Genomic DNA, 14,982 nt, shown 5'->3' on the forward strand with positions numbered 1-14,982 from the left:
TACGCGCGGATTTCAGAAGTAGGAGAACCAATGAAATAAACTATTTTCAGATGGCGTATCAAGATGAAACATTTTTAAATTGGAACACATTTTAAATTGGATATATAGTAACACAATTGTGGGAAACGCATCCAATTAGATGCAGTAGTTTTTGCGTGATTTCGGAACAAGCATACTGACAAAATATCTAAAAATTACTGTTTTGGTCTATATATAGTCTGTTTGTCTTATTAAGACCCCTCATATTAATTTTTCTTAACAAGTGTTAAATTATAAATAAATGTATTTATAAAAAAGAGCCAACATAGTATATTTTCATGAATTTATATTTTTACTAGATTTCAGTGTTTTAGCCCATGCAAAACTATATTTATAAAAATAATTTTATGGGATTTTATTATATATATTATATCACTTCATTTTTATGCAAAATTTCAAAAATCCAAATTCAGCAATTTCCTTCTTACCTTAGGGTCGTGTACTATGCACAGTCGACTTTATTTTGATTTAAATAAACTAGCATTTTGTGTATTCTATATAAAAATATCTTCGCCAGTTGTATTATATTCATTCATATCACATGTATGTTTGCAAATCTTTTCGTGAAAAATTTAATACTCTCTCTGACAACTCCGGCATTTGGGTCATATGGATTCTGGATTCAATCCAAGACATTTTGTTTCACACACGAAGAATAAAGTTCTGTTTACAAAATACGTCAATGGATTTATCTTATAAAGTTAGGTACCTACCTACATCAGTTTTATCGAAATATAGATTTATGCTAAAAAATATATTAATTATGTACATTCTTTTAAATAATATACTTTTTAATTATTTTAATTGATACACTGAAGTTCCATCGAGAAATCAAAACACAAACAGTAAATTATATAATGTAATTAATTATCTATGTAACATAAGGTAATTCGCAATGGTAATTATGATTATAAATTCACAAGTTTCTTCTTTCTCAGACATAATATTATGTAGTAGGTACCTATCTATTAGATATAAAAGAAAAATTAATTCTCATCATTTGTAATTCATAAGATGAAGCACTACTATTTATTATTTGATTAGTTATAAAACAATAGGTAAATGTGAGAAATTTTTGCCATTATGTATCTGTAACAAGCTTTGAGATATTATAGAAGACGTTCTGTCTACGACGAACAAAAACTTCAGAGAAAAATTGCGATGAGCCGTGACAGATTAGAATTTAAATAAAAGAAAACTAAAATCGTGGGAATCTATGTCTTTTTAAATTGATTTTTATTAAAAGAAATCTGTTACTTTTTCCTTCTAAAACTTTGGTGACCCTGTTCCATAGATAAATAAAAATATGTCACAGTACATTTACATACACGTGCGTTATAGTGTCTCGACCCGCCAAATTAGGCTGGAAACAAAAAAGAGGGTCGTGCGGGTGTGATGCGTCATCGGTACCACCCTCTGGCACGCACCCTCTGCACACCCCCGGCGCTACACTCGATCGATCTCGACCACTACTGCCATGCGCAAAGCCCACCCTTTTTGTTTATATTTCCGAATATTAACTTAACTATCATTTTTATCTAACTCAAACCTTGCAATTGTGCAAAATTTTGCACTTGGTAACCACCCAAAACAAACATGTGACCTAATTAATGAATCACAGCAGCTCTTTATCACTGACAATCCCAGAGGTGATATCATAATTAATGTTTCTCTCCATAACGGTAATTAATACTCACTGGCACTCGTTCATTATTTCTTCCTGCGAGCGAACTTGGACCGGTGCTAGCTTTTCCACACTCTCTTCGTAATTGCCGAAACACTTGGTGATCTTCTCGTCGAAGGTGTTCACCAGGTCCTCCAGCGAGCCGGAGAAAGTTTCCGTGAAGTTATCACCCTCCCCATTTCGCATATTGTCCTGTTTGCACTTCACCGGTTTCGGTTCATCGTTATCATTTATTTTATTGGAGTCAGTTTGTATTTTATTAATTTCACTTTTAAGATTGTTAATGTTGTTGAGACGTATGTCGTTGCCATTTATTGTTTTTTGTGGGTAATCCGCCGTAGTAAGGCAATCGTCCGCCTCCTCGATTTGAGCGAGCGGTGCTTCGAATTCGAGCTCGGCCATTCTGCCAGCTGCCTCTCGCATGACCGTACGTCCGATCACGCCGTTCGTCGCGGGAGCACTACCGTACAGTGTAAAGGTACTCTGTGACCGTATCGGAGCCCGGAGACTTGCTTGATGACATACTGCGGTCGCGCGCAATGACCGCCCTCCGCGCTGCGCCTGCGTAAAGACACATAATTGCCATGGGTATAATTTTTGCATAAGCATGCAGGAACTTATAAAAAAAAAAACATAAACATTGACCCCCTTACTAACAAACTTCAACTTTTATAATTTCTTTTAACGTTACATTAAACTGCTATGCCACTTTCTTTCAAATTGAAATATTTAGGTAGCATAAAAAAAAAAATAAAGAAACATATTAGCTAAAATAAGTTTATGAGTGGTTTAACGTTTTTATGAATAAGAAGGTAGCACGTCTTATTATCAGGTGAAAGATTAAAAATAGGCATCACTTGCCTTTTTTTATACAACTTAGAATGGCAAACAAGCTGATAGTAGACTGAAGCTATAGTGATAGTTCGATGTTTTGTATGAAGTCCCGAGTTCGATTTTATTGCAAAATAATTTAAAAACCTAACTTTTTTAAACTGACTTTCGGTTTATGTTGTCAGATTTTATTATTTGTTTTTTTTTTTTATATATCCCAGTTTAATTAGTGACACTTATTTACCTCATAATTATTATCGACTTTGGTGACGCAGTGTTGGAACAAAATAATATTGTTTTGCGTAAATGAGGTCCTGGGTTCGATTCCCGGTCGGACTAATATTGAAAATGTACTTTTCTAAATTGGCTCGGATCTGGTTGCTCTGGGTTGTCGTCCCAGATGTTCGTTAACTAGTCCTTTATAATCATTGGCGTGTTTAAGATTATTTTCCAAAGACAGCCTGGCCCCTTAATAAAGGCCTTTGTGCATAGTTTAAAGCTCCGCACACAACCTGAAGCGGGTACCAGTTAATTCTGGTTTTAATAGACGAAAATGGAATAGTAACCCCGTCTGCGGAATTCGGCAAACGCTGGTGAGACATCAGTATTTTTTTATATTATTTTAATAGATAACGCTAACGGTATCAGTGACTGACGTGGTATCAGTGAGGGATGATAGGTGAAAATGAAAAGGCAGGTCGGTTAGTCCATCGTGATGAATAAACCTGGAATTCAGCAAGATGGTTTCCAGGGAGGACTACGTGGATATCGACCTGACATATATTGCTACCAAAGGGGATTAGTAAACTTCATTACTAACAATCCGTTCTCCCCGGTGGGACACCAGTGAGGGATGATAGGTGGGAATGAAAGCAGGACAGGAAACAGGACAGGACATCGTGCCAAATTTAAGAATCAACCATGATGATTTCCAAAGAGAACCGTATGGAGGTGGATCTGATAAGGTATATTGCTAGCAATGAGCTGTTAAATCTTTATTACTAACAATCCCTTACCTCCCAGGCAGGGCAACAATCAGGGATTACCATTTGTAGGAGGTGTGGCGTATATGTATATATATTGTATATATAACAAACCTTTATAAATACCTTTTGAATTTCTGTAGAAAAATAAATTATAAATAACAGCGCATGCGAAGTTGCGCGCGCAGTATAAATTGAAATTGTCATTCTTTTTAAAATATATAGACGTTTGAATATTGAATTAAATATTTTACTTACTCATTTCCCATAACTGGTGACCCCGTAAAAACGCATATTACAATGGCATCGTCTAACAACAACGACGAAATATTTAAAGTGGGAATACGAGTTCCGCCATTTTGGCCGGAGGAACCCGAAATATGGTTTGCTCAGGTTGAAGGCCAATTCGCCGTCTCAAATATAACAGCAGATGCAACGAAGTTTAACTACGTTATTGGACAACTTGACCACCAATTTTCAAAGGAAGTGAAGGACATTATTATTTCACCACCTCCGACGGAAAAGTATGAAAAATTGAAAACTGAACTTATCAAACGTCTAAGTGCCTCACGCGAGAAGCAGGTAAAACAACTACTTATGCATGAGGAATTGGGAGACCGTCGCCCGTCACAATTTTTACGGCATTTACAAAGCCTCGCCGGACCGCACGTGCCAGAGGACTTTCTCAAGACCATATGGACAAGTAGGCTACCACGCAACGTACAGACAGTGATAGCTGCTCAACCTACAGCGTCACTGGAGGTGCTCTCTGATTTAGCAGACCGTATCCAGGATATCGCCCCTGCTACTCCGCAAGTGTCAGCTGCATCAACATGTGGATCATCACTTGACGCTATGGCCAACGAGATAGCCGAACTCCGGAGGCAGATGAAAGTGCTTATGGATCGTCAGTCTCGTCCCCGTTCCTGTCAGAGAAGTCGCAGCCGCTCTGAAACGCGATCGGAATCCAACTATAGAAAATTCCCGAAGTGTTGGTATCATGCAAAGTATGGATCTAAAGCAAAGCGATGCGTAAAGCCTTGTGATTATCAGGCGGGAAATGCACAGGGCGGTCGGTAATGGCGACGAACGGCCGTCCCAACACGTCTGGTCGCCTGTTCGTCGTAGATCGTCGGTCGAAGATGCAATTTCTAATCGATACAGGAAGCGATGTTTGTGTCTTCCCACGACGAGCACTGCATGAGCGTCGTCCTAAATCAGATTTCCAACTTTCTGCTGCTAACGGTACTACGATCAGCACATTTGGATATACTCACCTGGATTTGGATCTTGGTTTGCGCCGTGATTTCCCATGGCGTTTCATTGTTGGTGACGTCACTAAGGCGATTATAGGAGCTGATTTTCTAAAGTTCTATGGTCTTCTAGTAGACTTACGTAACCAACGATTGTTAGACAACACGACGACACTGTCCGTCGTTTGCTCTCCTGCACACTCGTCGACTGCAATTTCTTCTATCAAGATACCAATCGGCGAGTCTCGCTACGACCAAATCCTGAAGGAATTTCCTGAAATTACAAATCCATCCAGAAAACAAGCTGATATCAAACACAATACCGTTCACTTCATCAGGACTACGCCCGGACCTCCAATTTATTGTACTCCACGCCGTCTAGCGCCAGACAAATTAAAAATCGCAAAGGCAGAATTCGAGTCTATGATTAAATTAGGTATTGCTCGACCATCGGAAAGCTCCTGGGCCTCGCCATTACATCTGGTACCGAAGAAGGATAACGGGTGGCGGCCTTGTGGAGATTACCGAATGCTAAATGCTCGCACCATTCCTGACAGATATCCAGTTAGACATGTTCATGACTTCACACACAGTATAGCAGGTTGCACAGTATTCTCAACAATAGATCTTGTCAAAGCCTATCATCAAATCCCAGTAAATCCAAGCGATATCCACAAGACTGCCATCACAACACCGTTCGGGCTATATGAATTTCCTGCCATGACGTTTGGTTTACGAAATGCTGGGCAGACTTTTCAGCGTTTTGTTGATGAAATGACGCGTGGATTGGATTTTGTTTACCCTTACATTGATGACTTCTTAGTCTTTTCCAAAAATGAGGATCTTCATGAGCAGCACCTGCGTATACTATTCAATAGATTGAAAGATTACGGAATTGTCATCAATATTTCAAAATGTAACTTTGGTCGGTCTGAAGTAAAATTTCTTGGATATAATATATCAGCCAATGGTATCAAACCTCTTGATGAGAAAGTTGAAGCGATCAAATCGTTTCCTCCTCCCAAGACAGTTCGAGAACTCCGCAGATTTTTAGGGATGCTGAATTTCTACAGACGATTCATTCCCAGCGCTGCTGAAGTTCAAGCACCTCTACATGCTCTCATGACTGGCTCAGTTAAAGGTTCTTATCCTATCAACCTGTGTGATGATACCCTTCAAGCCTTTGAAGATTGCAAAGAGAGTCTATGCCGCGCTACACTTCTTGCTCATCCAGATTGCCAATGCAGACTTGGTCTTGTGACAGATGCCTCAGAAACTGCAATCGGAGCCGTCTTGCAACAATATAAAGATGAAGATTGGCAACCGTTAGCCTTCTTTTCACGTAAGCTAACCTCAGCGCAGCAAAAATATTCTCCTTATGATCGAGAGCTGCTTGCTGTGTATGAAGCATTAAAATATTTTAGACACATGGTTGAAGCCAGGGATTTCACGATCTTTACAGACCATAAACCATTGTGTTACGCCTTTCACCAACGCAGGGATAAATGTTCACCGAGACAGTTTCGTCATCTGGATTTTATATCCCAGTTTACAACTGACTTGGGACACATCTCGGGAAAGGACAACCTAGTCGCAGACACATTGAGTAGAGTGGAAGAGGTGGAACTGTCGATCAATTTCTCTCAACTTGCTGAGTCACAAGCAGCTGATCCAGAATTAAAGAATCTGTTAGAACATGGAACTTCATTACGTTTGGAGAAGGTGAAGATACCTGGAACGCATGCAGAATTATATTGCGATGCGAGCACTCCAATTCCTAGACCCTACGTAACAAAGTCCATACGCAAACAAGTCTTTGATAGCCTGCATTCATTGAGTCATCCTGGTGCTAATGCAACAATCAAGTTAGTAGCAGAACGCTACGTATGGCCAGGGATTAAAAAAGACTGCAGAAAGTGGACGCGTACATGTCTGGCTTGTCAACGTTCTAAGATAACTAGGCATGTATCCTCACCTTTAGGCACCTATCAGCTGCCACGAGCTCGATTCATGCATGTCCATATAGATCTCATCGGACCACTTCCAATCTGTAATGGAAATCGCTATTGCCTCACTGCTATAGATCGATTCACTCGATGGCCTGAGGTGATACCAATACCCGATGCTACAGCTGAAACAGTTGCTAAAGCTTTTCTTGCTGGGTGGATATCAAGATTTGGTTCTCCGGTGGATATAGTTACAGACCGCGGCAGACAGTTTGAATCTTCTTTGTTTCAACATCTTTCAAAAATATCAGGATTTCAGCATAAGAGAACTACTGCATACCATCCTGCAAGTAACGGTGTTATAGAAAGATTCCACAGACAGCTGAAGACCGCTATTACCTGTCATGCGACAGAGAACTGGATGGAAGTCTTACCTTTAGTTCTGCTCGGGATTCGAAGCGCCTATAAAGAGGACATACAAGCAAGCACTGCAGAGCTAGTCTATGGTGAACCGCTGCGATTACCGGGAGAATTCTTCGACCCAAGCACAGCTGGAACAACAGACGTTACAGAATACACTGCCCGCTTACGTTCGTTTGTTAATAACTTAAAGCCTTCCCCTGCATCAAGACATACAAAACCGTCCATATTTATTTATAAGGATTTACCAACAGCTTCACATGTATTTTTAAGAGAAGATGCAGTTCGAGCTTCCTTACAACCAGCATATACCGGTCCATATACTGTCCTGGAGAAATCTGAAAAAGTATACAAATTATTAGTTAAAGGCAAACCTGTTACTGTATCAATAGATCGCTTGAAACCTGCCTACATATTAGATGACCGCAGCCTCGCTCTACATGAACCTCTGGACGCCTTACCTCCACCTAAAGAAATTATAAAAACAAGAACAGGACGAGTAGTTAAATTTCCAGATTACTATCGCCCGTAGTAACGGTCTCGGAGGGGAGTGATGTGGCGTATATGTATATATATTGTATATATAACAAACCTTTATAAATACCTTTTGAATTTCTGTAGAAAAATAAATTATAAATAACAGCGCATGCGAAGTTGCGCGCGCAGTATAAATTGAAATTGTCATTCTTTTTAAAATATATAGACGTTTGAATATTGAATTAAATATTTTACTTACTCATTTCCCATAGAGGTTACCATTCCATTATCATTTATTAAAATTGGCGCAATGTATTGTAAATGCTTGTATTTAAAAAAAAGGTACTAAAGAAGTGTATTAAAGAGTCTTCTTCGATTACTTAAAAAATTGGAAGTACAGAGAAAATAATCATTACGTTAGTTTAAACTTTAAAGAATATGTATACATTTTTGATACATATTCTTTATTCTATATCTATTATATAAAATTGTTATCAATACATGATTAAAAAAAATAGAATATGAACGTACTATTCGAATTGATACTGTGGTTTCATTAAAACGAGGCAGCATGGTCTCCGACCTTAGCCTGTTCCACAACGGAACAAACGTACTAAAAAAAAAATTCATTAAAACGACTAGTACCTACGACACTTAAAAAAGAAAAATTTTAAGATTGCCAATTTAAATTTTCTCCCTATAATTAAGGAGAAAGTGAATATCTCTCCCTCTCTCATCGTGTGTGCACATGTGTGCGTTCGTGTGTGTGTGTATGACGGCAAGAGTACAAAAGAAAATGTATAATGTTTCTTTTTGAATTCATGTTGCATAAAAATGTCACTAAAATATGTCTATTACAAAATATGTCTTCATATTCATATCATAGTATAAATATAATTAGAGATTTCATTAAATTCCCATTATTATTTATTATAATTTAATCGATTAATGTATATTGTGTTTTAAAACTACAACAAGAAGGAGCATATTTTGAATTTCATGGTATTTATATATTTGTATTTTAGTTAGTGCAAGTATTAATTATGTTAATACATCAGTTACAATTTTAAATGACGTTTATTTCTATAAATAAACACATCTGTAATAATTTCGTATAACAAATCTATAATTTTGACTGAAATCTATAAGAAAATCAGTTCATAGTAATCCTTAGAATAAAAATTTCCCTCTTATATCAAATTGGACTTTTAATTCTAGAGATAGGCTTAGAGAAATGGTGTTTCAGAATCGTTCGGATGGTATTTTACAATTTTTTTAATGTTTATCTAATTTTTAGGCAGAAAAAATATCAAATGTTGGCAACATTAAAGTGGATGACAGATTGACTGCACCAGAAATGGATATTGCCAAAACATGAACTTTCAATACAATTTTAGAGAGATTGGGTAGGCAAAATCGTTATGTATTTTATGAAACGTAACACTGACTTCAAGTCAATTAGCACATTTATTAGGCTCTATAGGTATGTTTCATCTATTTCGTAATTTTATTTGGCAAAAATATGTCACTCATTACTCTGTGATTATATATAATATTGTTTTTATTTTTCAGTTTGGCTAGAAAGAATTACTATGAAATACTTAATTTGCGCAGAAATTGCTCCGATAAAGAGATTAAGGATGCGTTCATTCAAATGAGCAAGGAAGTAGGTTTTCAGTTTTTATTATATTATTCCACTTATAAGGGTACATTTTATTATTATTTTTTTAATAATTTTACAGAACATAATTTAAATATGATCTAGGTAGAAAGTTCTGTTTTTTTTCTAAAAAAAATTTTTGCATGCTGTTGTAATCTATCAAATTTGCAGAGAAATTTCCCTTAATTGAACCTAGTGATAGAAAAAATCATAACTAACAAAATTTGTAGCTTCTGTCTGCATACATTAGGATAAAACTATCATATTTTAATCTAGTATTTGGTCTGATTTGTTATTAGAAATGAAGTATGTTATATGACATGTTAAGCTAGGATATAGCCTACCCAAGTACCAAATTTAATTTACATCGATCAACCATTTGATTGACTAACCAAGTTTCACAATTATAATACTTATACAATTAGTAGCATTGCAAGAAACAATTATGTATTCTTCATATCAACATACAAGTTTGTAAAAATAAAAAAAAAGCTATCAGTATTTATCTATAGAACACTGAATAACTGTGAAGACCAATTCATATTCTATATAAATCAATATAAATCTCCATATTCCAGTACCACCCTGACAAGAATAAAGATGAGAAGGCACAGGAGAAATTTGTCAGTATTGTGGAGGCCTACAATGTCCTGGGCAAGCCATGCAGCCGTGCACAATATGACAGTATGATCACTGTGGCATCCCATACTGGCACTGCGACTGGCACATCATTTGTTTACAGAACACATGTGCCATACAAGTGAGATATCTTAACCCTTACTGTATTTTTTATGTTATTTATTATCCTTATTATAATCTTTCATTCAACTTACCTCTGATTCTAATAGTGATAATGTCATACAAGTTAGACTTCCTTTACTGTAATAATTAATCAATACTTATTGTATACATGCAGTAAATTATTATTTTAAAAATAGTTACAATACAAAATTTTGTATCTTTTTTTACTAGTTGATTTAACAAATGTTCTTTTACTTCTATAGATTACTTATCATAGTGAAAAATATTCTATCTCATGAGTTGGAGTGACTTCTCACACCATACACTTGAAAAATTTCATTAAAGCTGATTTTGCTTGGATTTTTGGAGTTTGGTCTGAATGAACATCTGGATTTTTAAAATTACATTATTATAATAGAGCATGCATGTATTGCCACTTTCCCATTAAGAAAAATATAATATTTTTGAACTTTTTGTTTTTATGTGTTGATAGAGTAAAACACTGTGTATTACCACTCCTTTTCATCTCTTGGATGTTGTAAGAGGCAACTATGGAACAATAAAATCATGAAATAAATCCTTAAAATAAATTACCTGACCAATATGGTAATACTCTTTTCTTGTGAGGGAGAGCTCCAGTGTACATTAAATAGTATTCTGTATATATTCTCTCATTTCCTCATCATTGAAAGGATCTTGGCACAATTGATCTTCAAGCCGTGCAGTCTTTAGCCATCCATATCCACTTTTGGGTAAATAATATTCTAGATGGACTGTTGTCATTTATTTTTAATTTTACATTTCAGTTTACGCAACAATCCAAACTACAGTTTTTACTATGAACACCAGAGGTCAGCAAACACAAGTGAAAAGGCAAAGACACAGGGAGCAGAAGTGAAAAAATTGCCAAACTATGTTATCATCATGATGTGCTTTGGAGTTGGTTTAATTGGATGTCTACTGCAGATCTATGTAATCAGGTAAATGTAATTAAAATCTCAACAGAGCTTGTAATACAACCAAACCAAAACAAAAAAAACCAGTCTTTTTTTATATAATATTAAAAAAAAAATAGAAAAAAATTATATTTATTTTCTTGCAGCTTATCTTATATTACCTATTACAACCTGTTAAATTTTATCCTTAACAAATGAAAGAGATTCTCTAAAATCTTGTATAGTTATAAAATAAATCATATTTGTGTATGGTTATTTATTTTGACTAATTTGTTGTGTTCATTACTTTGTTTATTTAATTTTTATTCAATTTTAGAGAGATGTATCTAGCTGGCAGCCGTCGATCTTTGGAAAGATCCAAGTATTTAGCAGCAGAATTAGATAAAGTGCGCGCTGCCGCTCACGAAAATACTAATGAGGTATTTACAAAAAGGTGTAACACACTATTAAATATCATTATGTAGATACATATTTTACACTCTTAAAAGCAAGATGGCGTTAGGGTAGATTCTGTGATATTTTTGTATAATAAAATTGCAATTTTACGGACCATCAGAAATTTAATTAATAATTTTTACTTAAATGTATTAGAAATTTAGTTCATATTGGCTCCTAGAATAAAGATTTCGCTCTGTTATTGAATAGAAATTTTAATTTTAAAAATGGTTTAGAAAAATTATGCCTCAGAATTGAACCCATTAAGTGAGCTCACTTATTTTCAAACTACTAACTACTAACTAATCGCCAGCACAGAGGGGGGGGGGGAAGGTTTGTTAGTAATTCAGACTACCAGATACATTGTTAGAAATATACCCTATCAGGTCGACCTGTACATGCTTTCCCCTGGAAACCATCGTGTTGGATTCCTGCTGTATTCATCACGATGATCTAACTGATCTGCCTTTTCATCTCACCTATTATCATTCATTGGCGCGCCGCTAGCTGCTAGCTTCAGGGTCGGCAACGCGCGCGTAATACCTCTGCTATTGCAGGCGTTGCAGGTTGTGGTAACCGCTTACCATCAGATGGGCCGTATGCTTGTTTGCCACCTCAGTGGTATAATAAAAAAGTTAGCCTATTGTGACGAATTATACAAGAATTAACTACGATGGTTTTCGGGGGAACCGCGCGGAGGTCGACCTGCTAGGGTAATATATTATATATATAAATATAATATATATAATATTGCTGGCAATGGGGCTGTTAGACCCCATTACTAACGTCACCTTCTCCCCTATCCTTAGTATTACCATATTCTAAATTACCTATTACTATTAACGTGAAAGAGTGTTAACCACTATTTAAAATAGTTACGATGGAGAAGGACATAGGTTGCTTTTTAATCCCATTAAACAGTATGTCCTAGTGACGTGTACAAAGTTGCAGGCATAGCTATTACAAAATATTGTAAAACACTGCTGTTGGAAATATCCATGATGTAGTATTTTGAATTAATATAGATAAAATCTTGTATATTTGATAGTGTAATATACCCCAAACACAAAATATGACATTTGTGACTACATTTTATTATCTTCATCATCTTGTTCATCATCAGTGTCTTAACACTAGAGTCTTATATGACTTATCTGGGTATCATGGCCTTTCTATTTCCATGGAATCTGTTTTATGAAAATTGTTTTATTTCGCTTCAAAGTCATTTCAGTCTTTCAGTTAAAACAAAATAAAAAAAAAAAAAAACTAGTCTTTTTTTCTTTTTAATGGCTGATAATGATAACCCCACCTGCCGGTATCGGTATTATATACGTTGACGGTCCACCTGCGAGGGATGATAAGTGAGGGTGAAAACAGGGTCCTTGTGTCTTTTGTCAGCTCTTTGTGACAAATTCCATAAGAATTAAACACATGGTTTCAATGGAAACCGTGTGAAGGTCAAACTTACAGGGTATATGGTTAGCAATGGGACTCTTAGACGCTATTACTGGCAATCCCTTTTCTCCTCAGCAAAAACTAGTCCTCAGGAGTGATAGCGTATGAGGGTAGTTATGAATTGCTTAGTAAATTCTATGTCAATATCATCATTTTAAATGAAATGGGATTTTTAATATTTAATTCTGGCAATATTTTTCAGGAGCAGACACGTCTACTAATGGAAAAAATAGTGACGGCTTCCAATCCGACAGTAGCGACGGCTTCCCTAGGACAAGCACTGGCCAGCGAGAAAAAGTGACTTTTTAATTCTGTAGAACTGTCTTCCTATTTAGTAGTTACGTTTTGTAGTTGAAATCAAATTTAGAACGAATTTATTTATTTTTAGTTTTTATATAATTCCAGAGTCTAAATTCACATTTAGACTATGGTTTGCAGTTTAAGACCCTATGTAGATTATTTAGTTTATTTTTTTACTAGTTTTATTAATTGCGAGTTAGAAAACAATGTGTACAGTCAGGTAAACCATATTTTTGCTAGGTATAATAATTTGAAAGTGGGCAAGACTAGAAATGTATAAGGATAGAGGCTTTTGGTTTCCAGTTTTCTTTACTTACCTCGTAGAAACATGGTGTGAATTGTTTCAATTTCATATTTAAAATAAAAAAAAAAATGTTTTAACTTTGCTGTTTTATACGTCTTGATATTACATGTAGAAATTAACTGGGTGTTATAAATATATTTTTGTTAAAATATCTTTAAAAGAAATGCAATATAATATTATAATACTCTAAAATGCTCAAAATAAAAACGTAAGTTATATCAGATATTATATGTTCAAATAGTACACGAAAGAAATTAGTTAATACAATTTTGAAAATAGCATTGATCAAATTTGTTTGCTGGAGAAAGAAATGGATTTTTGGGATTTTTATAAAATTAAATAAAAATATTTTAGTAAAATTTTGTACAATAAGATTGTTAAATTGTATACTTTTATATAGTTTATGATATTATATTTTTTGTACAGTAAATTATATAAAGTAATAAATGTATATTGCAAAAAAAAAAAAAAACAGAAAATATGTAAATAGTCACTATTGTACATAGTAGATAATATTATTGTACATATTTAAAATACATATGATATAGTTTATATAGATCATTTTATTTTTTTACTTCATCGATCAAGAAATATAACAAAGTATCCTTACCAAAATAGCATTGCTGTAGGTGTTTTCTTGCTTCTTGCGATATTTATTCAGCGTTATTATCGAGGTATATTTGTCATACATTACATAGTCAATTTTGATGCAATATTTGATCACATTTATGGTTTATTGTTTGAGGTTTTAGACTTGATCTTGCATGGTTACCATCACCATTTTTAATCAATGAAAATGTTATGATAACATCGCTTGCCTATGAGTATGTACTAGTGAGGTAACTAGTAATATGTAAGGATGAAGTCAGAGCAGTTTTTTTTTAATAGGCGAAGATGAAATAGTAACTTGCATGCTCAGGCAGGTGAGAATAAATGCAAATCAGTGTGACCATAGTGATCGATTGAACAAAAATTAACCACTATCTACCTGATAGGGTATGTTGCTAGCAATGGGCCTGTTAAACCTCATTAGTAACAATACCTTTCCCCCCAGTCAGGGCAGGTGGTTCATTGCAATGATCTAACGAATCAAAAATATATTTATTTATATAGGTTCATACAAGTTATTATATTGCTAGCTCTTAGACCACGCTTTACTAAAGACACCTTCCTCCAAAATATGGTGATAATTGTATTAGGTATATATTCTTTCATGTGGCCCCAGCATAAAATAGGCCTTCCATTCCTGTGAGTGTCGTAAGAGGCGACTAAATGAACTTAATGGTTGAGAGATGAGCAGCAGTGTCCCTTTTAGAACATAATCAAAGCCTAACTGCGGTTGTCAATGTACCTGTCAAGCGTTGCAACTACTTGAAAAACTTTTGGGGAGGCCTATTTTCAGCAGTGGACAGTAGATGGCTGATATTATAGTAATGGTGAGGAATGTGATATCAAATTTGGAATAAATTCCATTTCAAGCTGTCTTACCTGGGTTAAT

At 35.2% G+C, this 14,982-nt stretch overlaps 3 protein-coding genes across 3 annotated transcripts in view; 2 read left to right on the forward strand and 1 right to left on the reverse strand.

The window, feature by feature from the left end:
* LOC113512993 (fasciculation and elongation protein zeta-2) overlaps nucleotides 1-2,244 on the reverse strand; it is a 65,200-nt gene extending 62,956 nt beyond the window's left edge. The window contains exon 1 of the mRNA XM_052893674.1: nucleotides 1,737-2,244. Coding sequence (XP_052749634.1) covers nucleotides 1,737-2,146 — 410 coding nt within the window. The 5' untranslated portion in view covers nucleotides 2,147-2,244. The remainder of the gene's footprint in view (nucleotides 1-1,736) is intronic.
* A 1,593-nt stretch (nucleotides 2,245-3,837) lies between these two features.
* Nucleotides 3,838-4,617, forward strand: LOC128200375 (uncharacterized). The gene has a single exon (XM_052893616.1). The coding sequence runs from the start codon at nucleotides 3,838-3,840 to the stop codon at nucleotides 4,615-4,617; it is 780 nt and encodes a 259-aa protein (XP_052749576.1).
* A 4,329-nt stretch (nucleotides 4,618-8,946) lies between these two features.
* On the forward strand, nucleotides 8,947-14,036 carry LOC113512994 (dnaJ-like protein 60). Its single transcript, XM_052893649.1, has 6 exons — nucleotides 8,947-9,116; nucleotides 9,206-9,299; nucleotides 9,872-10,053; nucleotides 10,841-11,014; nucleotides 11,307-11,409; nucleotides 13,083-14,036. The coding sequence occupies exons 1-6, from the start codon at nucleotides 9,055-9,057 to the stop codon at nucleotides 13,179-13,181; spliced, it is 714 nt and encodes a 237-aa protein (XP_052749609.1). The 5' UTR covers nucleotides 8,947-9,054; the 3' UTR covers nucleotides 13,182-14,036.
* Nucleotides 14,037-14,982: the final 946 nt, after the last annotated feature.

Source organism: Galleria mellonella, unplaced genomic scaffold (assembly GCF_026898425.1).
Source record: "Galleria mellonella isolate WM207_F2 unplaced genomic scaffold, CSIRO_AGI_GalMel_v1 utg182, whole genome shotgun sequence".
Taxonomy (NCBI): domain Eukaryota; kingdom Metazoa; phylum Arthropoda; class Insecta; order Lepidoptera; family Pyralidae; genus Galleria; species Galleria mellonella.

Excerpts from the sequence above, each read along its gene's own strand:
- LOC113512994 (XM_052893649.1), top strand. The coding sequence starts at position 9,055 with ATGTATTTTATGAAACGTAACACTGACTTCAAGTCAATTAGCACATTT. Across the intron at positions 9,117-9,205 it reads ACATTTATTAGGCTCTATAG|TTTGGCTAGAAAGAATTACT; the intron begins GTATGTTTCATC and ends TTTATTTTTCAG. Across the intron at positions 11,410-13,082 it reads CTCACGAAAATACTAATGAG|GAGCAGACACGTCTACTAAT; the intron begins GTATTTACAAAA and ends AATATTTTTCAG.
- LOC128200375 (XM_052893616.1), top strand. The coding sequence starts at position 3,838 with ATGGCATCGTCTAACAACAACGACGAAATATTTAAAGTGGGAATACGA.